At 36.2% G+C, this 26333-nt stretch overlaps 2 protein-coding genes across 9 annotated transcripts in view; both read right to left on the bottom strand.

Annotated features, from left to right (window-relative positions):
- LOC113513526 (epidermal retinol dehydrogenase 2-like) overlaps nt 1–3842 on the bottom strand; it is a 101546-nt gene extending 97704 nt beyond the window's left edge. Inside the window, exon 1 of the mRNA XM_052894185.1 lies at nt 3839–3842. Within this exon, the coding sequence (XP_052750145.1) occupies nt 3839–3840 (2 nt within the window). The 5' untranslated portion in view covers nt 3841–3842. The remainder of the gene's footprint in view (nt 1–3838) is intronic.
- Nucleotides 1–24571, bottom strand: part of LOC113510443 (oxysterol-binding protein-related protein 1) — a 61407-nt gene extending 36836 nt beyond the window's left edge. The window contains exons 1-13 of one of the 8 annotated variants that reach the window (XM_052894173.1): nt 24285–24571; nt 23498–23658; nt 23094–23291; nt 21086–21230; nt 19799–19944; nt 18530–18751; nt 17489–17609; nt 17016–17155; nt 16526–16636; nt 15524–15616; nt 14805–14874; nt 13766–13921; nt 13172–13349 (exon numbers count right to left, since the gene is read on the bottom strand). In XM_052894173.1, the coding sequence (XP_052750133.1) occupies nt 13172–13349; nt 13766–13921; nt 14805–14874; nt 15524–15616; nt 16526–16636; nt 17016–17155; nt 17489–17609; nt 18530–18751; nt 19799–19944; nt 21086–21230; nt 23094–23291; nt 23498–23658; nt 24285–24426 (1883 nt within the window). In that variant the 5' untranslated portion in view covers nt 24427–24571. Of the gene's footprint in view, nt 1–5697; nt 5715–7637; nt 7793–13171; nt 13350–13765; nt 13922–14804; nt 14875–15523; nt 15617–16525; nt 16637–17015; nt 17156–17488; nt 17610–18529; nt 18752–19798; nt 19945–21085; nt 21231–23093; nt 23292–23497; nt 23659–24284 lie in introns of those variants that run through there. The other 7 variants (XM_052894174.1, XM_052894175.1, XM_052894180.1 and 4 more) reach the window with 7 other exon arrangements.
- Between the last annotated feature and the right edge of the window lie 1762 nt (nt 24572–26333).

Here is a 26333-nt window from a genome sequence, read left to right as displayed (position 1 = left end):
ACAGCCTTCTTATATTATTTGAACATTTGAAAGGCTAATAAAGCCTTTCAAATATAATCTTGTATAATTTAATTTATTTTATTCCTAAGTTTCAAGAAATCCATTAATATCCATTATTTGTAATTATGTTACTGATTTAACTTTGATGTAAGAATAAGCTCGTATTGTCAGCAGTACCTATTATTATATTATATTATCTATTCCTACAGTCTATAGTGAATATTTTTTTATACAACTTAGAATGGAAAACAAGCTGACGCCCCACCTGATGGAAAGTGGTAACCGTCGCCTATAGACATGAGCAGTACCATGGACATCACAGAGTATACCGTTTCGCCCATGATATCCCCCATGCGTTGCCATTCCTGAGGACTCAGGTGTTATTCCTCTGTACCCTGTAAATTCACGCCATATCCCACCCTTCAAACCGAAACACAGCTATGCAAACACAACTGCTTCACCGTACAAACACGAATGGGACAGAGGTACCCGAGCAATCGACTTTTGTATAAAGTCTCCCTCTGGTAAATCTAGCACTCTCACAATTTTCTTAAATAGATTTTTAGACCAAATCATTGTATTCGTGAAAATAAATATATGCAAAGATTGCTTTCAGCAATAAGACCGCCTTACTGTACTTATACAATTGTATCGTTACATTTATTGTCTTACTTATTTCCTGTATTGTATAACATTATATACAGTAAAAGCCTCTTATTCACGCTTCCTTTATTCGCGTTTTCATTATTGCGACCTAATTTCTATATTCACAGCTAAAGATTTCTTTATTCACGGATTTGATCGGTGCATATTAATGAAAAAAAATCGGTGTCCTTTGTAAAAGCGTTGGCAAAAGGAGTAATGAAAAAGTAAAATAGACCTTATTATAACTTAGCCTAAAATATATTGTCCAATGCTATTGCCGCTATATAAGTGGTTCGGCTTTTTATATTCACGGTTTCTGTATTCGCGGCATATTCACGGAACATGTACCCCGCAAATAAAGAACTTTTACTGTATTGCCATGAACTGATGTGATACTCATTCATATTTTTTTTATGGGTGAAAATGGTATGGTAACCCCGCCTGCGCTAACGGGATACGCTGGCGGAGCACCAGTGAAGGGTGATAGATGAGAATGAAAACAGGCCAGTTAGCCCATCATGATGAATTCATCAGGAATTAACCATGATAGTTCCCAGGGAGAACCGCGAGGAGATCGACCTGGTTGGGTATATTGCTAACAATGGGATTCTCAGTCTCCATTACTAACTATCCCTTTCCCCTCACTCATTCATATTGGTTAATTCAATAATACGTTTACAAAATGGCCGTCAATGGCGATGTGACGGTTTGATTTCGTCGTCCCCTCTATCGATCGGACTAGAGGTCGTCTGTCCATATCTGTATCTGTCTACATCAATATTAGACATGCCAATATATAAGGTTTGTGTAAAGGTTATAACGGCCCAAAACTTTGATATTATTCATGACAGTGGAGAACGCGGGCACGCAAAGAAATAGATACTGTACTTATATACAAAACGAGTGACTATCAAAGAATAAAATGTCATTACCAAATAAATATAATACATGACATGTTTCTGACTTGTATGAAGTTTGTCAGAATATATAGATGGATATATTGTTAGGTACTCTTTTTTTTAAAAAACCTGGTAAATTCCGTATAAAAGCCTGAGGTAACCGAGTACGTAGATCTGCCCACTAAAGTGTTAACAAAATATAAGTAACTGATTGCTTTACTGCCGCGAGATATTTAGAGCAATAATATGGTGCAGGGAGCAAACATTTCTCGGCTCTGTGATCTACCACCAACCATTTTCCACTTACAGAAATAAACATCCAATGGAAATCCTAAAAATTTCTAATAATATTTACAAAAGTAAAGCTACAGCTACTCTTGTGTTCGGTTTATTTATTGTTCATTAAAATTATGATGTTTGTTTTCTATATTTCATCTACAAAGTTGAGTAAATGACAATATATTTTGTAATTGTTTATATTTATAATAAATTTACTATTGTAATCTTTTTGAGGAAACAATAAAGAGTATCTATCTATCTATATTTTGTGTATTTTTTTTTAGATAAAATCTTTCTTTTCCGTGGGCGTCGTAAGAGGCAACTAAGGGAACTCAACAGTGGAGTGATAGGCAGCAGCGCCCCTCTTAAAACATTACCAAAGTCTAAATGCGCGGTAACCGCAGGTAAACTTTAACCCGCTTACCAAGCGTGGCAACCACTGGCAAAACCCCCGAAGTGGGAGGCTTATGCTCAACAGTGGACAGTAAACGACTGATACGATGATGAAGTATTAGTAAAACTCCTCTTATGGGGTATGCCTATATTTAGCAATGGTCAGTTAATGGCTGAGATATCTAGATATTATGAGTTATAAATGGATATGCATTTTTAGTTTAATCAGACAAATCGTCATAGTCGTAGACAGTACTGACAGATCTGACAAAGATTACATATAAAGATCCGTCAGTATTCTACGACTATAACGAAATGAGTAACGAAAATTAATTTATTTATGTAGATATCTATTTGTCTCTTTGTTGAGTTTTTTTTTTTTTTTTTTTTATAAACTATGTCGCAAATATTGCAATACAACTGAATAGGTACTGAACTATTAATAGCTTGAGGCTAATCTTTTGTTTGTATATAGACCACTCTAATCAACATGAGAGCCTTTGTCTTTATTTTCTAACGTCGGCTTTGTGTGCACTCCGAAACACAAAGTGACGATTATATTTTAATTTGGATGGAATACGACCTTATGTTATTTGAGACTCAGTAAAGTTACCAAAGGGAGACTTTGTACAAAAGTCGTTTGCTTGGCCACTTCTGTTACATTCATGTTTCTACCGTGAAGCAGTTGTGTTTGCTTGGCGGTTCGGTTTGAAGGGTGGGAGTTTACAGGGTACAGAGGAATAATGAGGTTTAAGTGGTACTAAAAATCCAATTTTTTAATATATTTATGTATGATAATTAAATAAAAAAAAATACCTGAGTCCTCAGGAATGGCAACGAATGGCTCATGACTATAAGCAACGGTTACCACTTTCCATCAGGTTATAAAATGGCGCCCAACGTGGAGATATTTTGCTATATTTTATATTGAAAGTTTAATGTTTAAAAAGGAATAAAAACAAATGAAATGAAAAACAAGTGAAAACAAATATCGAATACTCATAAAGACATAAAATAACAGTAAATAATATCGTTCATTATTCGTAATAAAATTAATAAAATATAATAACAAGATTAAATGTTGACTAATTAAATATTACGCGCGGGCAACACCCAAATATTAAAGATAAAAGAGAAAAAAGGAAGATAACTGCGAAGATTTCAAATTAATGTTACAAAAATGTCTTCATTATTATCATTTCTGCGTCATAAATAATATTCGTATTAAACTGTCAGCACAGTAATTGGATTTTAATGACAAAAATGTATTTAAAAAATTCCGAAGCAAAACATAAAGTTGGTTCAAAGTTTTGAATGGTCGAATTTTTTGAAACGTATTCTTTGACTAATGTTTCAATTCATTAGTAAAGCACTTTTTAAATGATCCATCAAAAATATTGAAATGTATTTAAATACTATAGATTTTTTTATACCACTGAGGTTGCAATCAAGCAGACAGCCCATTTTAATGGTAAGCGGTCACCGTAACCTATGAACGCCTGCAATACTCATTTCATTAGTTTCCTGTATGTTTCTGGGAGAAAACATCTGTAAAACCGCGCTGTACGCGATCATTTAAGCTCTAACGTATAGAATTGAACGTAGAATTGGCCGTAGGCATCATATTGAACAATTCGTTTGGTCACAATTCGTTGACATTGACAATTGACTATTATTTACAACGTTCCCATACTCTGGAAAACTAAAGTATCGAACATACTTATACCTTAGATTATATAAATAGAGCATCGACTCTCAAAAACGGGTCAACTTTTTGTCAGCTAATTGTTAAAAATTAACTGACTCGTTTTTTTTTTATCAGCGTTCTGTATACTTAAGCATACAATGTATCTTGGCGTATTATTTAAAAAATAAAATGAGTATTACGCATTATAATTATGTAGAAATTATAAGACAAAATAAATATAGAAGTCATAAAGGAATCACTCATAACTATTTATCACGAAAAATTGTATGAAAAAGTTGACCCGTTTTTCTCGAATATGGAGACATTCTATCTATGTAGTATAAGATTTGTACATACTTTTTACATGTACGCGCTTAATAAAACATAATTCATCTTAAAAACAAGTTATCTAATTTATTAACGTCACATAGTTTACTTTATTCACAAATTGCGAAAATGATTCAAGAGAAATTCACGCAATCAATTCAATTATTATTAAAATCCTGACCCTTCCTCCCATCCCGAGAAGTGGCAAACGAATCTATTGGCAGAGCAATCGTTATCGCTAGCGAGTCTATGAAATAGAATGAGATAGCAACATGCGCTGCCGGGGGGACGAGAGATTGTTAGCAATGCAAAATACTAGTCGCATCGCTAGCAACCTTCACATGGCTCTCCTTGGAAACCAGCGAGTCTATGAGATAGAATGAAATGGCAACATGCGCTGTCGACGGAAGGTTAGGATTTTTTTTTTTTATTAATGGATGATAATGGAATGGTAGTCCCGCTTGAGCTATCGGTATACATCGGCGGGGCACCAGTGAGGGATGATAGATGAGGATGAAGCAGGTCAGTTAGCCCTTCGTAACAAATTGAACAATAAACCAATCAAGATGGTTTCCAAAGGGAACCGCGAGGAGGTCGACCTGATAAGGTTTATTGCTAGCAATGGGGTTGCTAATCCCTATTACTAACAATCCCTTCCCCCCCCCCCGGGGGTGGTGATTGTTAGCATTGCAAAAAACTAATCGCACTGCTAGCAATATACTCTAACAGGTCGACCTCCAACCATCCATCCATCATGCTGAATTCAAATTTATCACCTGCCTTTTCGTTCTCACCTTTCATCCCTCACTGTATCCTCGCCAGCGTATACCGTTAGCGCAGGCGGGTTACCATTTTATTGTCATCCATTAAAAAAAAATCGCTATCTTGTTCTTACTCCTGTGAGCGCTGACTAAAACGATTCTATGGATAGATTCGTTTGTCGTTTGTTTAGGGACGCTGATCTAACACATCGTTACCATATATCCGTGACATTTTTCTGTATAAACTAAATTGAGAACAAAAATAGCGTCGGATCGTTGTGAAAACCTTTTGTGTTGGAACCATTGCTGTGTTGGGTGTTACATTATCTACGCATCTACCGTGGGATAAGTATTTTGCCATCTACTGAACTTTTTTTTATAAACTTAGAATGGCAAACAAGCTGACGGCCCATCTGATGGAAAGTGGTAACCGTCGCCTATAGACATGAGCAGTACCATGGACATAACAGAGTATACTGTTTCGCTTATGATACTCCCATGCATTGCCATTCCTGAGGTCTCAGATGTTATTACTCTGTACCCTGGTATTCCTCTGTCCTATGTAAATTCACTGCCATATCCCACCCTTTAAACCGAAACAGCTATGCAAACATAACTGCTTCACAATAGAAACACGAATGGGACAGAGGTGTTTGGCAAACTTTTATACAAAGTCTCCCTTTGGTAAGTAAGAACAAAAAGATACCTTACTCATCCCAGCAGCTTTGCCCGCACGGAACACTATTTTCATACCCGATTTAGCGAAATAATTTCTTAATCAATGTCTATTTCTCTAACTTCATTTCATCTACCAGGAGAACAGCTGCGTCATCGTATGATCACGTAATTGTTCGGCAGGTAAGATGTTTACGATTCCTGAAGAGATAAATAGTGAATGGTATTACGCTTGTATTTATAATACCTAGCTTATTTTCCCTTCCACGATAGTTTTTCTTTTTATATTAATTTCATTACTGTTGGAATCAAAATACGCTGAAATTGTTTTAGTTATTTAATTTATTCCACAAAAATGAGAAATTTACAGTGACCCGTATGAAAGTTGATGGAGGAAGCCCGAACGGAAACAGATCGCCGTCTTACAATGCTACATTAATCAGTGTTTGCATATACAAAATTTATATTGTTACTTGATGGTTATAGAATAAAAAATATTTTATGTTAATATACAATATTGGATCTTAACAGTTACTATTATCTAATCGAGTTAATTGTTGCAATTTTGGTAAGAGCATTGTGAATAAACAAAAATCAAGTAATTAAGTAAAATAATAGACAATGTAAAAGAAAAAAACTTTAATAATGCATTTCACATGTTATGTAACATTTTTAAAGATTCGAACACGAAGGAAAAAATAAATATTTGAAGCAAATTATCGGACAGAAATTTATGTAATAAATACAATTAACAGTACATTGAAATCTTGTGGGTTAGATGATAAGACCCAAAGAATGATTCATGAAGGCAAAAATATAAGCAACATTAATGTGTACTTAGTAATAGATATGTAGGTATTTTATAGCTTTAGCCTCTGGGGGGAAGGGATTGTTAGTAATGGGAAGGTAAGTACCCATTGCTATCAATATACCCTTTCAGGTCGACCTTCACGCAGTTCCGCCTGGAAACTATCGTGACTAATTTATAGTTGAATTCGTCACGATGGGCTAACTGACTTAGCTTTTTAAGTTTTCGTATGTATGGAATTCAGAAGGAATATTAAGATAAAACACACACCAGATTTTATGGTAAACCTATAGCTTCTGAAAATTATTGTTTAAGCTACTTTTGGTGTTATATTAACCCCCCCCCCCCATTTTGATTATGTAGATAGAGTGTCTCCATACAAATGCTTCGATAACAGCGGGTCAACTTTCTCATACAATTTAGCGTGATAAATAGTTATGAGTGATTCCTTTACAACTCCTATATTTATTTATTTTGTCTAACAAATTCTGCACCTTTTTAATACGCAAAAACTTAATTTACTTATTAAATAAATAAATATAGATACGTCAAGATACAATATGTGCGTAAGTATATAGAAACATTAAAAAAAGAGTCAACTAATTTGACAATTAGCTGACAAAAAGTTGATCCGTTTTTGAGGTTCGATGCTATACAATCTAAGACCTCCCTCCCCCCTTATACTTTTTTATTACTCGTCTAGTTACAGTTTTATCATATTAATAACATTAAAATTACACACTTCAAGCTATGATATTTATAAATCTAGGAACAGGTGTGTCCTATTAGGTACCTCTAACCATGTCAATATTTACAAAATTGTTTTTAGTAAGCTTGTACGCGGAAAAAATAACTCATGTTTGTCAGACAACCTAGTCAATTATTCAGAAGTGCGTAGGTACAAACAACGCGATGTTACTACGTTATATTTATTACATTACAGCCTGGATTTCCAACTTGACTATAGTCAGTATTACCCAATGAGACAATAGAATACCTCAGTACCTAAAGAACCTTAAGTTCATGGTTACATGAGAAGCGCCTCTATCTATATTTCTTAGCGGTCTATGAATAATGCATAAAAAAAAAACAGACTAATTAATGAAAAAAAAAAGTTATTATTTGTATGTAAGAGTAGTTATGTAAGCTTGTAAACCACTCACAATCGAACCGGTCCTTGAGTCATATGTGGGCGGTTTGTGTACGCGAACGAAACGCAGACGTGCTTACGGTACGAACGCCGCGGCGCAACTGGCGATACCCTTGATATATGAAAACGAGACTAGGAGGCGCTGCCCCCATCCCCCTCACCCCACCCGCGCCGTCGCATAAAAGATATAATAATATTATAGGTATATTGGCTGTTTGGCGCCCAACGTGGGACTCGAAACAATTTAAAATTATAAACATTAGATTAACTACGATTTTGCTTATAATCGATTGTACGATTCAGTTTTGTGTGATTATATTGGTGATCCCAAAAGAATGATACTAAATTAAAACATAATAATTAGGTAACTAGGTATTTCTATTTCCCAAACCAAGAACTATTATACAAAAGAAATATTCTTATTCAAATAAACTGTGTATAAAAATAAAATGATTTATTTAAACATTTTCCAATTGACATTTTTTCATTACCGCTTATTCAAAACGCAATTTCAGCCAAGGAGAACAGGCAAGAAACTCAAAAGCTTTTTCAAAAAAGTTTAATTATAAATTTAAAATATATAGTATATAATTAAAATAAATCAATAAAATAAATCGGATGAAGTGACCAGACCAGACCAGATCCCACAGGCAGCACCCGTTCACGAGTCAGCCATTGTTGCGTCCGACAATATTTTAGGAAACTCAATAACCCAGCCCACCACACCACCACCTGTCTGGGCATTTTAGTGAGCATGACTTACTCAAGGTCCCCAACCACGTCACAGCCAAATTTAAATAAATTCATACTACATACTACATAACAGTTATGTATTATCAGTATTTTTAATTATAATTTAGCAAAAAAATAATAAAAGATAAGCAAAAAAAAAAGAAGTAGGCATTTTTCTGTTTGTTCTCTGATTTCAGCTAAATAAAACATTTGTTCTAAGAATTTAGGGAGAATAAATATTTTGTTAGGTACATTATAGAAACTCTCTCGCCTCGAGGGTTTCTGTTAAGTCAATATTGTCCTTCATATTGTATAAACTAGTTATTTCCCGCGGCTTCACACGCACGATATCCGCCATTTACCCGTGGGTTATTTTATATATTTACCACTCTATCCTATACCAGTATAACAGAAGTCATCGAATTTAGATGCCAATATTCAATCGACCTCGCTTCAGTGATAACCAGCTTTTTAACTTTATGTTTTTGCATGATAAGCAAATAATTCTAATATATTTTTCGTATAGTTACTTGTCAATATGTAATGAAAAATGATGAAAGAACTTGCAAGTCATTATGAAATACGAATAGACAGCCAAACAGGAATCATGAAAATATGAGTTTTTATGCAATATAGAATGGCGAACAAGCTGACGGCCCACCTGATGGAAAGTGGAAACTATCGCATATTTATATACTATAACATATAGACATGAGCAGTACCATGGACATTACAGAGTTTACTGTTTCGCCTATGATACCTCCCATGCCGTGCCATTCCTGAGGACTCAGCTGTTATTGCTCTGTACCCTGTAAATTCCCTGCCATATCCCACCCTTCACAACCATGCAAACAACTGCTTCACGGTAGAAACACGAATGGGACAGAAGTACCCAAGCAAACGACTTTTGCACAAAGTCTTCTTCTGGTAAAATTATGGTAGAATTACACTTTAGACTTCGATTATCTTATACCTAAACCTTAAATTAGCAGGAAGAAAATAATCTTTAAAAAAAAAAGGAATGAAAAAAAACAAAATTGTAATAAAAAAAAAAATATATTTTAATACACAAACTAAAATTATTATAATAAAAAAATCATCTTATAATAAATAAAGTCTATCACATATATTGTACATTCGCCTTCAGATTAGAGATGAGTAATATCCAATATCTATATATCGAGTTCTTCTGGATATCGATGATCACCCATTGCGATATCGCCCATATGTATCGAATATCTATGATATATTTATTATAAGCGGGTTTTTCTTTTCGATATTATATATTGGATAACTGATAGTTAATATATCTGTTATGGGGGGAAAGGGATTGTTAGTAATGGAGACTGAGAATCCCATTGCTAGCATAATACCCAACCAGGTCGACCTCCTCGCGGTTCCCCCTGGAAACTATCAAGGTTAATTCCTGATGAATTCATCATGATGGGCTAACTGGCCTCATTTCATTCTCATCTATCACTCTTCACTGGTACTCCGCCAGCGTATACCGTTAGCGCAGGCGGGGTTACCATACCATTTTCACCCATCAAAAAAAAATATACATCTGTTATTGGGCCAATATATTTATTGATATTGTAAATACAATATATAGATTATATGTTACTCATCCTTACTTCAGATCACTTTTTTGTCAAATAATTAAAAAAATAATACAATTAGAATCACGTACATAATAAAATTTAATAATAATTTGAATTTTTTGGACATTATTTGGTATAAATTGTCATCACACTTAATACCGATATAATAACAATAAAAAAAAACTGCATATTTTTTACAAAAAAAAAAAACTAATAGAAAAATTACAAAAAATGTAGACAGTTAAACAGACATACCGTCTTATTATATATTAGTATCAGCTGACTCCACAAATGTTTATGGGTTAGGTATAGGGCCCACCCTAACCACCTAACCTTGGACGTGTGGTCCCAAAATAGAATAGGCCACCCCTTCCTTTCTCGTGGGTGTCGTAAGAGGCGACTAAGGGAGGGCGAGGGATGGGCAGCAGCGTCCCTCTTAGAAAATCTCTGAAGTCTAACTGCGGTTGCCAATTTGCCTGCCAAGCGTGGCAACTAAAACCCCCAGAAGGAGGCTTATATCCAGCAGTGGACATTAAAAAGCCGATATAATAATTATATGAATCACCTAACGGTATGAAATATCAGCGCTATATATTTTTTTTATACAACTTAGAATGGCAAACAAGCTGACAGCCCATCTGATGGAAAGTGGTAACCGTCGCCTATAGACATGAGCAGTACCATGGACATAACAGAGTATACTGTTTCGCCCATGATACCCCCCGTGCGTTGCCATTCCTGAGGACTCAGATGTTATTCCTCTGTACCCAGTAAATTCACCATATGGGTGGGATATGGTGAATTTATTTCAAACCGAAACACAGCCATGCAAACACAACTGCTTCACGGTTGAAACACGAATGGGACAGAGTCCATGGTACTGTTCTTATTATAGATGTTTAAAGGCTTATAAGTAGTATAAAAAAAAAAACAATTTTTTTTTATATATAGATGGATAATTCAATTTTTTTTTATTATTTTTCTATCCGTTTCTTGAAGACAAGTATTCAGTTTTATTGGGAAATAACTTTCTTAAAAAAAATGATAATTATTTTAATTTCTAACCCTATATATATATATATATATATATATATATATATATATATATATATTTGTAACTTATAAAAAATCAGGTAAGTTACAAAAAAAAAAGTAATATTATGCATTGTCATTATAAAATTAATAAGCTTCAAATGCTGTACTTTAGAAATGCAATTTATTGTACTATTATCAAGGAATGCTAGTCACATCAATAATTGCATATATTAAAAATAAAATATTTTAATCTATGATATATATATATATATATATATATATATATATATATATATATATTATTTAGAGATCTCAAAATATTATGATCGTATTCACGAACTGACAACATAGACAATTAGTGTACAAATCTATCTAGAGACACTTTCTCGTTGCCAAATAAGATAGAACGAGACAGCACATTCAGCTTCTTGTACTTTTTTATTTTGTGTGATAACGAAATCGTATCTATCGACATATCGATCAATACAATTTATAAATACTATCAATAGACATTATACATGTACTTGTGTGTGTAAAATAAACATGTGTACGTAACCGCGAGATATCTAAGTACAATATATAGGCTTTTGTGCATATAACTAATAACTATATGCGCTATCATCTGACCAGTCCGAACTGAAACAAAAATAAAAGTAATAAATTATTAAACTAAATTAAAATAAAAGTGGAAAATAAAATTAAACAATTTTAATTTAATACAATCCGTCCGTGTGGTCCCGGCATAGAATAGGCCACCACTTCCATTCTTGTGGGTGTCGTAAGAGGCAATTAAGGGATTTAATGGTAGAGGGATGGGGCAGCAGCGTCTCGCTTAAAACAGCTCTAAAATCCTAATTGCGATTGCCAATCCACCTGCCAAGTGTGGCAACCCCCCTTATGGAGAAGGTTTATGTTTAGCAATGTACAGTTAACGGCTGAAATGATAAATCTAATGCAACATGGTTTGTTAACTGTATTTATCATCGCTGGAGAGTTCAAAGAAATACAAAGTCTAGTTTCGCATATATTGGATCATCCTATATAAGCCTATATTTTTTAATAAAGAATTATGTAAAACTCTAGTGTACTATAAACAAGCATTACGTATAATTCTTTAGCGCTTTAAATAAAAATAAAAAAAAATCACATAGACAGAGTACCAGCATTAAAAAAATACATTAAAAAATATATTTGATCATACAGATATCGTATTGGCGCCAGACATAAATTCTTTATTACCGAGGCCTCACATTAATAAAACAAACATGACCAAAACTGTCCACAACACACTCTGAATATATATATATATGTATGAATCAATAACAACGTACGTGCATAAGATTTTACTGGAGATAACAATTGGCGACCGTTAAAGGGATACGGCGAACAATTTGTTATTTCAAATTAGACTTAACGTAGTACGCGATATAATACATTTTACAATAAATTAGTCAACGGTTTCCTTGCCGCTATCAATCGAGATGTCATGAAATTTTCTAGGTAATGTGTTGTATGCCTTTTAAGATTATCGATCTTTTTTTTTATACAACTTAGAATGGCAAACAAGCTGACGGCCCACCTGATGGAAAGTGATAACCGTCGCCTATAGACATGAACAGCACCATGGACATAACAGAGTATACTGTTTCGCCCATGGTCCTTCCCATGCGTTGCCATTCCTGAGGACTCAGGTGTTATTCCTCTGTACCCTGTAAATTCACGCCATATCCCATCCTTCAAACCGAAACACAGCCATGCAAACACAACTGCTTCACAGTTGAAACACGAATGGGACAGAGGTACCCAAGCAAACGACTTTTGTGCGAGTCTCCCTCTGGTCACTAAAACAAATTGGACACGAAATACAAGATGACGTTAGATTTGAGACTTTATATAGAATTTTTTTGATTATTTTGTTAAATTTCCAGATTTTTTTATAGGTTATATATATATATATATATATATATATATATATATATATATATATATATATATATATATATATATATATATATATATATATATATATATATATATATATATATATATATATATATATTTTAATATATTATACGGTTTTTTTCTTGACAAAAATAACAAATGACAGCGTCATCGTCGCTTGATGTCTAAAACCGAAAACAATTCCAAGTATCGAAAATCAGTAAAAATCTAAGCTCACCTTAGTTTCGTAGTCTTCCTGTAGGGCCTGGCGTTTCTGTACACGTGACCACCTTGCGAGACCAGGGTCCCGCGGGAGCTGGCCGGGCTGATGGCGGTGTGCAGGGACTGGAGGGACTCCGAGGACCCTGACCTTCGACGACAGAATTCCTCCTCCTCATTGGTCGGTGTTTTATCTCCTGCAGGACGTAATTCTATTATGAATTAGAACTGGCCGACCCAACAAATGTAAGGGGAGAAGGGATTATTAGGAATTGAGGTTAATAGCCCCATTGCTAGCAATATTCCTGTTAGCAAGGGCCATTCCATTAAAAAAACGTACGTTAACGGTATACCCTGGCGGGGCACCAGTGAGGGATGATGGATGATGAAGCAGGCCAATTGGCCCATCGTGACGAATTCAACAGTAAATCAATCACAATGGTTTCCAGACGAAACCGCGTGGAGGTCGACCTGAAAGGCTGTATTGCTAGCAATGGAATTGTTAATCTCTGTCAATTGCTAGTAAGCAATGTCGTCCCCCCCCCCCCCCAAGGAATGCAATAAGCCACTAGTCTACAAAGGCCGTCCTATTTGGTTACGTGATGCTTGTTACCATCAAGACTACCAATGGGCGTAAGGCGAGCGAGGTCGGGGCTGCTGCCCCACGGACTGAGCGCGCCCAGCGGACTCGACAGCCCCGCCGTCACCAGAGTATCGTCTTCATCCTCCTCGCCGCCATCACCGTCACCCTCGCCCTCCGAGCCGGACCCTGTACCGTCACCATCAGTCATGACCATATACGAAAATAGATTCGAAAAAACGCAATACAATTACTACTTCATTTTTACTAATTTATTTATTTATTTATAGCAAGGCAACAGATTACAAATTAACACAATAATAAAATAAATATTACATAATATTGTACATTGTTATTTTGTTTCAATAAAAAAAAAATGGAAAATATAGGATATATCATTTTCTTCATAATTTTACTTCAATTCATACATACATATATACATACATACATATCTGTCACGCCTGTCTCCCATTAGGGTAGGCAGAAACAACGGAACGCCAAATGCTTCGATTCAAACAAACCTCTTTCACTTCTTCCACATTCATCAATCTTTTCATACACGCTCGCCGGTTACGGGTACTTTTAATTTGGCCCTTCTTCAGCACGTCGCCTATTTGGTCGACATATGTCCGTCTAGAGCGGCCCCTACCGACATCTCCATTTATTCACGCTCGATAAATACTCAATATTCGAATTCCTTACTTTATGACTACAAATAATACTATATATAATATATATATTTTTTTTATACAACTTAGAATGGTAAACAAGCTGACGGCCCACCTGATGGAAAGTGGTAACCGTCGCCTAGAGACATGAGCAGTACCATGGACATAACAGAGTATACTGTTTCGCCCATGATACCCCCCCATGCGTTGTGATTCCTGAGGACTCGGGTGTTATTCCTCTGTACCCAGTAAATTCACGCCATATCCCACCCTTCAAACCGAAACACAGCCATGCAAACACAGCTGCTTCACGGTTGAAAAACGAATGGAACAGAGGTACCCAAGCAATCGATTTTTGTACAGAGTCTCCCTCTGGTGAAAATAAATAATAATACAATATTTACCGCTAAACACATCAAAGAAGTTTTCTTTGGAATCGTTTTGAGAGGATGTCGATTTTTTCTTTCTTTTACTCTGTAAGAAAAATGTTAATTTTACAGTTCTATGTAAACACATAAACTAAAACGATAAAAGTAAGCCCTACTAAGTAAGATATACTTTTTTTCTGAAAATGTATGTTTTGCCAGCTGACAAGTATAATACACTACAGTGGCATAATTATACCATTTGGGGCCTGTGGCAAAGTTTTTTTTTTAATGGGACCCTATCACTCAAAAAAAAATACTTTTCAAGTAAAATAAAATACTAAGGTGCAATGTAAAAAAAAAAAACAAAATAAAAAATTTTGAGCTCGCGGCCTCTTAAGCCGGTGCCCTTTTGGGTCGGGGGCCCGTGGTATTTTGCCAGCCCTGCCGCCCTATTGTTACGCCATTGTACACTTAGACATAATATTTCTACAAAAAACAATAACTTTAATTATGACAAAATATATGTTTATATAGTAGCAATATGGAAGTATATTAAAGAATACGCATGATGTACACAAAATGAAAATGCAGAGATTGTGTGAAGGATATGCTTAAAAGAGGTATGGGCCCAGATACAACGGCTGAAAGATATCAGTGGATGAGGATTATATAATTCGTCGACCACATATATGATGAAAGTAGCCACATATTGTAAAGAGAAATATTAAAACAAGTACAAAGTGTACAATCCAGACCTTAGTGAGTTCTTCAGCGACAGACATTTCTAGGGCATGGTGCGTGCGGGCGAGGGCCGCTAGAGCTTCTTCCAAAACGCGGTTACGTTCAATCTAGAACAATGTCATTATATTTAGTGACAGTGTTTAGGGGCTTAACAGTTCAACTAAATTAATACACATATTGGCCCGATTTAACAACCTATAGTCGTAAGGCGGCCAAAGCCTAGTTTGTCACAGATTTCATGCCATCCGACTTATTTTATTATAAGCTTTTATTTTCATCTTGTCATCCAAAATACCTCAAAGTTTAAAGACGAAGGTTTTAAAGCAGTGCGTGTTGCCAGTGATACCTTATAGAACTGAAACATGGTCTTACACAATTGCCCGTATGCCCGTAAAGCTTCAAATTATTCAGCGGGTTATGGTGAGCTTGAATATCTATGCTCGAAGTTTGTTTGCGTGATAGAATCCGAAACGAGGATATCCGCAAAAGATAAGCAAGCTGAGGTGGTAATGGGCTAGTCACGTAGCTCGAAGAACCGACAACTAATGGAGAAGAAAGGTTATTTAGTGGTAACACCGTACGGGCAAACACAGTGTAGGACGATCCCCACTAGATGGAGTGCGATCTCAAATGCATTACAGAGAGTCGTGTATGCAAGTGGCTCAGGACCGTTCCTTATGGCAGTCTATGGGCGAGGCCATTGTCTGGTATACAAACAATGGCTGAATAGATAATGATGAAACTTTTATTTAGCTGAATACCTAATTTTTTTTTATTCAACTTAGAATTGCAAACAAGCTGACGGCCCACCTGATCGAAAGTGGTAACCGTCGCCTATATACATGAGCAGTACCACTGTATACTATATACTGTTTCGCCCACGATACCCCCCATGCGTTATCATTACTGAGGAATCTGGTGTTATTCCTCTGTACCCTGTAAATTAACTGCCATATCCCATCCTTCAAACCGAAAAATAGCCATGCAAATGTGTATATATGTGTAAGCGTACACACCTCCCTGTTGAGGCGCGCGGTGTCCGCGTCCCGCGCCTGCGCCACGAGCGCAGCGCAGTGCCGCAGCGCTGCCAGCGCTTCAGCGCCCGTGCCGCACGCGTGCTGGAAGCGCTGCACACACAATATTCTCTTAAAATTTCAACAAAATACAAAAATACAATGTACTTGAAATACTCTACTTAGTACACACAAGATGGCGCTCAGCAATATGTTAAAAAATATTACTATTATTATTATTAACTATATGGACCGGAAACCTTTACGCTACCGCTAAATTCTGAGTATGTTAACTATGGTCATATGCATATCTATGGGCGGCCACCTTTTCCTTTCCCATGGATATTGTCAGAGGTAATTAAGAGAACTTAAGGGTCAAGGTATGGGGGCAGTATCTCTCTCAAAACATCACCAAAATCTACCCCACCTATAAAGCGTGACGACTATTGGCATCCCCCCCCCCCTTCAACAATAATTAATATAGAATACACACCATGTAAGCAGAGTGGTGCAGCGAGTTTCCGACGTTGACGCTCTTGTCGAGCGCAGCGACGATGGCCGAACACTCGCGCAGCTGCGTGTCCAGTAACGCCAGGCTGTTGGTGGCCGTTGTTAGGGCGTCTTGCATCGAGCCTACAATTTTTTTTTGTTTTACTTTTTTAGTCAAGAAATTAGTGCTATACAGCCTAGATGTTGTAAGTTCAAATTTGACTGACACCAAAGAATTGGCGTACAAGTGACACATAATAAATTTTTGATAGTGGAGACTGGGTCACTATACTATCAGCATTCATTTAAAAAAAAACTTTCCGGTGAAGGATACCAGTGCAATGTTGAGAAATCAAATTTATCTAAACGTAGCAATGAGCATATCTCCTACATATTTCTATTACAACTTTGAGTACATATATTTTTTATTACATCAAGCAATGTTTTAAAGAATGAGGTTTGCTCTAGGATAAATACCTAAAGGCTTGCATTCATCTTCCAAGTCCTCTGTGGCCTCCCTAGCGGCATCGGGCGACGCCCCCGCCCACAGGTAGTGTCCTGAGTACGCTATGTGCTCGTTAAATGCAGTTATCCATGACTGAAAAAATATTTTGCAAATAAACAACCTTTAAATAAGATGGGATATAAACACTTTTACATTTGTAGTAAGTTGATTGTGTATGGATAAAAATTTTGGACCGTACAATTTTTATACCGTAAAGATAACAAACTAACATACTTATATAGTGGTTACTATGGCCTGTTTTTCGTTCTATGCACATTTCGTTCTATAAAAATTGTTGCTGATCTTCGCTCACCGATCATTTATGATGAAATGTGTGTCAAGTTGTATGAAATTTGCTACTTTGACACACAAGTTCTCACTGACGTTTGTTCGGCTATCAACTCGCCGCTATCCAGTTGACGAAAGATTGGCAATATCGTTTTTAATGTTTTTTGTCATGCGCCACGCATTACTTACATTGGTATTAGAAGAACGGTAGATTAAGTTAAGCTGAATATAGTCACATAACAGTAATGTAATCAATCAATGCGCACTATTCGTCAGTGGGTAGTGCGTCGCACTCAAAAATATAGCATTGCCGATCTATTATCGATTGTAAACCATCATGCAAACGATCGAACGGACGCTGAGCACGAGTAATAATCGATATTACAAGCAGGACGACCGTCAGGGGCAAATCGAATGCAATTTTATGTAACAGCATTCCGTTGCGGATGATCGGCGACTGAAAATCGACGCTGGGCACGAGTAATGAACGGACTCCAGGCAGAATGACCGTTGGGAGTAAATCGTATGCAATTTTATGTAACAGCATTCCGTTGCGGATGATCGGCGACTGAAAATCGACGCTGGGCACGAGTAATGAACGGACTCCAGGCAGAATGACCGTTGGGAGCGAATCGTATGCAATTTTATGTAACGGCGTTCCGTTGCGGATGATCGGCGACTGAAAATCGCCGGTACGTGAGGGTGGTAAGTGGATGGGCGCGCACCTGCCTGCAGGCGGCGACGTCGCGCTCGGCGGGCGGCACGGCGAGGCGGTGGCTGTCGCCGTCGCTGAGCCGCAGCAGCAGCAGCGCGCGGTCGGCGGCGGGCGCGGCGGGCGCGGCCAGCGCGGCGCCGTCCAGGTAGCAGCGCGCGCGCCAGCCGCCCTGCGCCCGCGCCGCCTCCGCGCGCGACCCGTAGTACAGCAGCACGCCGCGCTGCAGCACCGCCTGCCACCACCACGCCGTCTTTACGAAACTTCCTCGACCACTCTTATCAACATGAGAGCCTCTCGTCATAGCCGTAGAATACTGACAGATCTATATAGGTAATATTTGTCAGATCCGTCAGTATTCTGCGACTATGACGCTTTGTCTTTATTTTCAGACGTCGGCTTTGTGTGCACTCCGAAACACAAAGTGTCAATTATTAATTTGGATGGAATACGACCTTATGTTATGTGAGACTCAGTAAAGTTACCAGAGGGAGACTTTGTATAAAAGTCGTTTGCTTAGACGCCTCTGTCTCATTCGTGTTTCTACCGTGAAGCAGTTGTGTTTACATGGCTGTGTTTCGGTTTGAAGGGTGGGATGTGGCAGTGAATTTACAAGGTACAGAGAAATAACACCTGAGTCTTCAGGAATGGTAACGCATGGAGAGTATCATTGGAGAAACAGTATACTCTGTTATGTCCATGGTACTCTGTTCATTTTTTTATTTTATTTTTTTATACCATTGACGTGGCAAACATGCATACGGCCCACCTGATGGTAAGCGGTTACCGTAGCCTATGAACGCCTGCAATACCAGAGGTATTACGCGCGCGTTGCCGACCCTGAAGAAACGAACGTACCTGTTTGCCCATCGTGACGAATTCCACTAGAATTAACCACGATAGTTTCCAGGAGGAACCGAGTGGAGGTCGACCTGATTGCTAGTAATAAAAAAATTTGACCGCATTATTAACAATCCATTTCCCCCCAACTTCCATGTTCGCAACACAACTGGATGCCGTGTTCATGAACAAGAATTGATACCGAGGCCAAAACTAGTCGGACACATATACAGGGTGGAAGAGATAGGTTATAACAATTAATTAATTACAAAACAATATGACTCACCACAGCTATTGGCAATGAATTCGGAGATGTTGTTTTTTACTATAAGCTAAGATTTATACCTAAGGATTTTTCTTAAAAAATAATTAATGTAAATATCAGTACTCAATTATTTTGGGGTCAGTCTGAGAAGGCCATCGTTATATTTGTTATTCTCACCCACACTGGTCTCCAGCCCAGGAACCGGGATCTCTTCAGCAGCGGCCCCTCGAACCTGGCCGCCGTTCTCTTCAACCGCTGCACCGGCCTCACGCTCAACACTTCCCGCATATCGTTGTCTTTGGCCAGCTCTATGGCCAGTTGACCTTACCACAGATAACAATAGTTCATTGAATGTCCACAAATACATACAGCTCTTTTAAAATACGACATTATGTAGGGTAAAATCTAGATGGATGTATAACAATTAAATAGATGACACACTTAAGTATGCACTTGGTGTAGTAGTACAAGTAGTGACTTTTGTGTATTGTTAAAATTATATAACGTAATAAGTAGTCAAAATTAAATAAATATATGTAAATTCATTAATTAATATTTGCATACATAATGAACACCTTGTAAACTTGACAAATGCAACATCTTATCTACAACGTTTTTGGCAAATAAATTTCATTTCATTTTATATTAAATGCAAATTAAAAAAACAAGGCTGCCCAGCCAAATACGAACTATTTTAAAACATTATAGCCAATGACATTTGAGGTTATGACGTAAGGATTTTAATGATACCGCAGGATATACCTAAATCTGTTCAAGCATTTACAAGTTATGGTGAAATAAAAAAAACTCACATACATATGTGAACCTTGAGAACTTCCCACCCTATTTTTAGGCAGTAGTGCAAAAAAAAGCCAAGACTTTTTTTTTATACCACTTAGAATGGCAAACAAGCTGACGGCCCACCTGATGGAAAGTGGTAACTGTCGCCTATAGACATGAGCAGTACCATGGACATAACAGAGTATACTGTTTCGCCCATGATACACCCCATGCGTTGCCATTCCTGAGGACTCAGGTGTTATTCCTCTGTACCCTGTAAATTTACGCCATATCCCACCCTTCAAACCGAAACACAGCCATGCAAACACAACTGCTTCACGGTAGAAACACGAATGGGACAGAGGTACCCACGCAATCGACTTTTGTACAAAGTCAAGATAAAGTACAAGTAATCAAGCAGCATATCCAAAAACAATCATCTTCATATCAGCCAACCATAAGGAGGGTTTTGCCAGTTGCCATACTTGGCAGGCGGGTTGCGACAGCAGTTAGGCTTTCGGTACTGTTTTAAGAAAGATGTTGTTGCCCATCGCTCAACTATTAAGTTCCCTTAGCTTCTTACAACACCCATGGAAAAGGAAGGGGTAGCTTATTCTATGCTAGGACCACACGGTGACAATGCAAAGTTCTAAATTTCGCATATAACTTAAATTCTACACTGACCACTGTTATTTCTTAACGTGGTATCGACTCCATTCTGTAGTAAGAGAACGGCGAGCCGCGCGTGGCCTCTGTACGCCGCGCAGTGGAGGCACGTATTGCCCTGTGCGTCTACGCAATTAATGTTTGGCGGGTTTGAACTGCTTAGCTGAAACATAATTTATATGTAAATAATTAATATATAGCAATATTTATATACTATAGTTCTTTTTTTGATGGGTGAAAATGGTAACCCCGCCTGCGCTAACGGGATACGCTGGCGGAGCACCAGTGTAGGGCGATAGATGAGAATGAAAACAAGCCAGTTAACCCATCATGATGAATTCATCAGGAATTAACCATGATAGTCTCCAGGGAGAACCTCGAGGAGGTCGACTTGGTTGGGTATATTGCTAGCAATGGGATTCTCAGTCTCCATTACTAACAATCCCTTTCCCCCCTATATACTATAGTTATAGTGTCTATAAATATATTGGATCAATTATTTATCAATTATCTAATATCGAAATAAAGAACCCGATTCAAATTAATACAGATATTTATTTATTTATTAATACTTTATTGTACACAAAAAATTACAAACATATATAATAAATAAAGACGTATGACAGGCGAGCTTAGCTCTTACAAGAGTTCTCTATATCATACTGGTACCATCAGATATCGTACTGTTTTTTTTTTATACAACTTAGAATGGCAAACAAGCTGACGAGTGATATGGGCAACATCAAAATATGTAATGTTTTTTCTTTTATTCATCAATGCCCAAAGGAAGCCAGGATATAATATTGGTGTGGTAGGTGGTTACCTACGCCTACCAGACATTGTCTCGTGATATGCAGTAGTGTATTTTTTTTTATACAACTCAGAATGGCAAACAAGCTGAGGGCCCACCTGATGGAAAGTGGTAACTGTCGCCTATAGACACGAGCAGTATCATGGACATAACAGAGTATACTGTTTTGCCCATGATACCCTCCCATGTGTTGCTATTCCTGAGGTCCTTATAACTCAGTACCCTGTAAATTCACTGCTATATCCCACTCTTCAAACCGAAACACAGCCACGCACACACAACTGCTTTACGATTAAAACACGAATAAGACAAAAGTACCTAAGCAAACGACTTTTGTACAAAATCTCCCTCTTGTCCTATCCTATCTACAAATCCTATCCTATCTACAAAATGTTACTTATTTATTTAACCCCCAAAACCGCTCAACTAATTTTAATAAATATGTATTTTTTTTAATGTATGTAATGAAATCGTGACCTACACTATTGGTATACACTGGCCGAGCATCAGTGATAGATAATAGTTGAGGAAGAAGGAAGGTCAGTCGGCCCATCGTGAAGAATTTGACAATGAACCATGATGATTTTCAGGGAAAACCGCTTGGAGATCTACCTGATAGGGTATATTGCTAGCAATGGGGCTGTTAGAACCCAATACTAACAACCCCTTTCCCCCAAGGAAATATGTATTGTCTGCTTTCACTTGAACAGTAGGTAAGTTTTTATTCCAATCAATAAAATTAATCAAGATTTTGAAAAATCGTGATAAATATCTAGTAGATTTATAAAGCAAATTTTTGTATATTAAAATCAATTATAATTTATGTAACTGTGGTAATTAAAAATATTGTATATCAATAATACTGTGTCATTGTTTTCTTAAACTACCCTCATTTTTATAACATTTTATTTAAAATGCTATTAATATGTAGGGTACTGAAATATAGTCTGTCACTGCATAGTACTACAAAATTATGATTTCTTGTTTTGCTCCTTTCCAGAGAACTCAACTATGAATGAATTATCTATATTCTTGAAAAATGCCATAATACAAATTAAACTGTCTTTTCTAACCCTGATATTGTTAAAAAAATCATCATTGTCCCTATTATGGGAGCCATTTAAAAATAAAGCTATAATTAATTTGTGCTGTTGGTCATTTAATCTATAATAAAAATCTTTCCAATTTATATATCTTCTTTTTCTATCTACTCACCAGTTCTTGTATATCGTCAATCCGTCCCTCTTTGGCAGCTGTGAGTAGTCTCCGTTCCCTCTCTTGTCGCTCCACCCTCTGTGCTGCCTCAAGCAATCTCTGCACATCTCTTGTTTTACACACATCACAAGCAGTTCTACCCTCTCCATTCATGATGTTAACATCTGCTTTGTGCTTGAGTAGGAGAATTACTAATTCCTGTAGAAATTATTTTCAATTGTAATTCTTTATATCAGCTTTATTCACATATTTTAGGTCATATCCTATTTATTGCTGCCATATCAATCTGCAAATTGGTATACTATCATGCAAACCCTACTTCTTGGCAATATAAATATTAACAAGAATATTTATTTATTTCTTTATAAATATAAATATTATTTTAATATTTTTTTTTCATTTACCTCATTTCCAATAAATGATGCCTTGTGAAGTGCAGTATCACCAGTGTCATTGACTTCATCCACATTGGCTCCAGCTTCTAATAAGGCTTCCACAACATCCACATGGCCAAAGTATGTTGCTAGGTGGAGAGGAGTCCATCCTAAGTTACTTTTGCTTTTACCTATATGCAATTGAATCAGGTTTTTAATTAAATTTTTCTTATAAGAAGTGCATACATAGATAAACTCTCATAAGAATAAACTAGGATTTTCATGAGATAAAAATAATTCCGACCTGAGCTGTTGGTATACACTGATGGGGTACCAGTGAGTGATGATAGGTGAGGATGAAGTTAGGTCAGTGGTCATAATGACAAATTTATCACGAATTAACCACAATGGTTTCCAGAAGGAACCACATGGAACAACAAAAAACAACCTATTCTGAATCTCTGATTGCTAGCAATGGAGTCTTAGATCCCATTATTATTTCCACCGTCTCCCTGACTATATAAGTCATTTTTAATAAAATTATTAACAATATTGACTAGGGGAAATGCATGGAGGTTGTCTCTGGTATATTACTAACAATGGAACTTTTAAACACCATTACTAACAATACTAATTCTTCTATTATCGCGGTAGTAACATTTCAATGACAGGTTTCTAATAAAATGCAAGTAAAATAGCCGTGAGGAATTGTTTATATAAGAATTTATAGAGTAGAACCAGAACTTTAATGTTTTGACGCAATATTAATAAAAATTAAATACTTCTGCTTTCCAGATAATAAAATGGCACAAAATACCTTTGCAATTGATATCCAAAGTTAGTTCTCCGTCCGAGGAAGCCTGTAATAATGCTTTTACGACAGACAACTCCCCGTGTCTTGCTGAATACAATAAGGATTCTTGACTCTCCATACTTGGAGGATCTGCTTCTTGGGACATTTTTGATAAAATTAATTTGAGCAATAAACACACTATCTTCTTGCCTCAAAGTTGTAAAATTATTTTATTTTAACCAAGTTCTAATACTGGATAATTGATCATTGTTTATTTTCTTTCCTTAAATTCTGGAATGATTGATAGTCATAGATTGATATAAACGTCAATCACGTTTAGTTATAGACAAACCAACTTTATTTTAATAAAAAAATCTGTACCGGTTCTGTGCAACCAGAAATATGTAAATTCATACAATTTGAATAGTTATTACTATAAAGTAGAAAAGGCTTTAGATATTAATATTTTAAGTGAAATATTTTTTTACATAATTGAGAACTACTATGAGTGTTCTTTAATTTTATTATGTTAATACTTCTGGATGATTGCATAGACCTTTTTTCAGTTTTGTAAATATAGAGTAGTGCTACCTTTTTAATAACATAACAAAGGCATGTTTGTGGTTTTCCTCATTCAAGGTATGTCAGTTTAAATTTGTCAGTCAATTACAATGTTGCCAACTAGACCATTTAATAACAATTGTAGCTTTTTAGGCTGAATTTAGCCCTTTTCGCACGTTATTTATTTTTATTTAACTCTCATTACTCATTACTCATATATTTTTATTTAACTGTAATTAGAAATCTAGTAAAAATCAAATTAGCTCAAAAATGTAATGTTCAAAGATTTTAACTGCATTGCCTTATTTAAGATTATTTTTCCTAAAGCTCTAGCCTTTTAAAAAAAGGCACAATAATATTAATTCTAATGCACCATTACTTTTTATATAATATTTTATTTATTTATTTACTCTATTGCAACACTTAAATAATAATACAAAGATAAATATGTATTGCACTTATAAAGTACAAAAGGCGGTTTTGTCATTAAAGCAATCTCTTACAGACAAGTAATAAAAACTGTAACTAATAAAAAAAAGAAAAACGCACATGTCATCTGTGATTTTAATTTAAGCAGTAATTGTACCATGGGCAAGACGTAAATCCAATTGAAAAGGATTCAATAGGAATTTAAGAAGTTGTTCATGAACGAGTCATTCTAGTGCTTTTGAAAGAAAGGGAGGGACAGAGATCGGACTACCGTTCGATCCCTGTTCCTCCCTTTGAAAAAGTTGATGGGTTACGTTCTAGAAAGAGGAATAATGTGGGCGTCTTTCCAAAGGAAAGGAGAAAGAGAGGATAATTAATTGTTGTAAGTGTTAGTCATAATTGGAAGTATAATGTCAAGAATAGGGAATATCATGGTACGAGTAACTCCATTGGTACCCATAGCGTCGGAAATAATCGATAGAAGGCTCTTTTCAGCATCACAACAAATTAATGATGAGTAGTCAGACTGATATATAGTAAAATAATTTCATGTGATTTTCTTGGTGATGTTATCAAAAACAGTAGGACAGCAGAAATACCTGTTGATGTCATATGTATCGAGATTAAGAGAATTAGACCTTGAATTGAAATTTTTACAAACCCCTAGAGCCTTGAGAAATTTTGAAATTTTAACTAGATTACCATTCTCGACAGATTTGTGAATGTTGCGACATTGTGTCTCTCTACACATCTTATTGCAGTGATTAGCATTTAATTTGATACTTTCCAAAATTATTGCTTTATGGATTACTATAAACTAAATTGATAATAGTTTTTATTTAAATCTATTTAAAAATTTAATTTATATTGTATTTTAAAATAAACATTTCGCTGTGATATCAAACTGACATTTTAATTTTAAAAATAAATTTAGACGGCGTCTCAGAATCAACTCCATTATGTACTCTCAGACATGTCTACGTATATCTATTACGCATGAATATATAAGTACTTATATAGCTTGTTACCAGTAACAAGTAATATTTAAGCAGTGTTTTATGAATTTTGTGTAGAGTAACATTA

Source organism: Galleria mellonella, unplaced genomic scaffold, assembly GCF_026898425.1.
Source record: "Galleria mellonella isolate WM207_F2 unplaced genomic scaffold, CSIRO_AGI_GalMel_v1 utg200, whole genome shotgun sequence".
Classification (NCBI taxonomy): Eukaryota; Metazoa; Arthropoda; class Insecta; order Lepidoptera; family Pyralidae; genus Galleria; species Galleria mellonella.
Note: the sequence above shows the minus strand (reverse complement) of the source record. Positions and strands in the feature narration are given on the sequence as shown.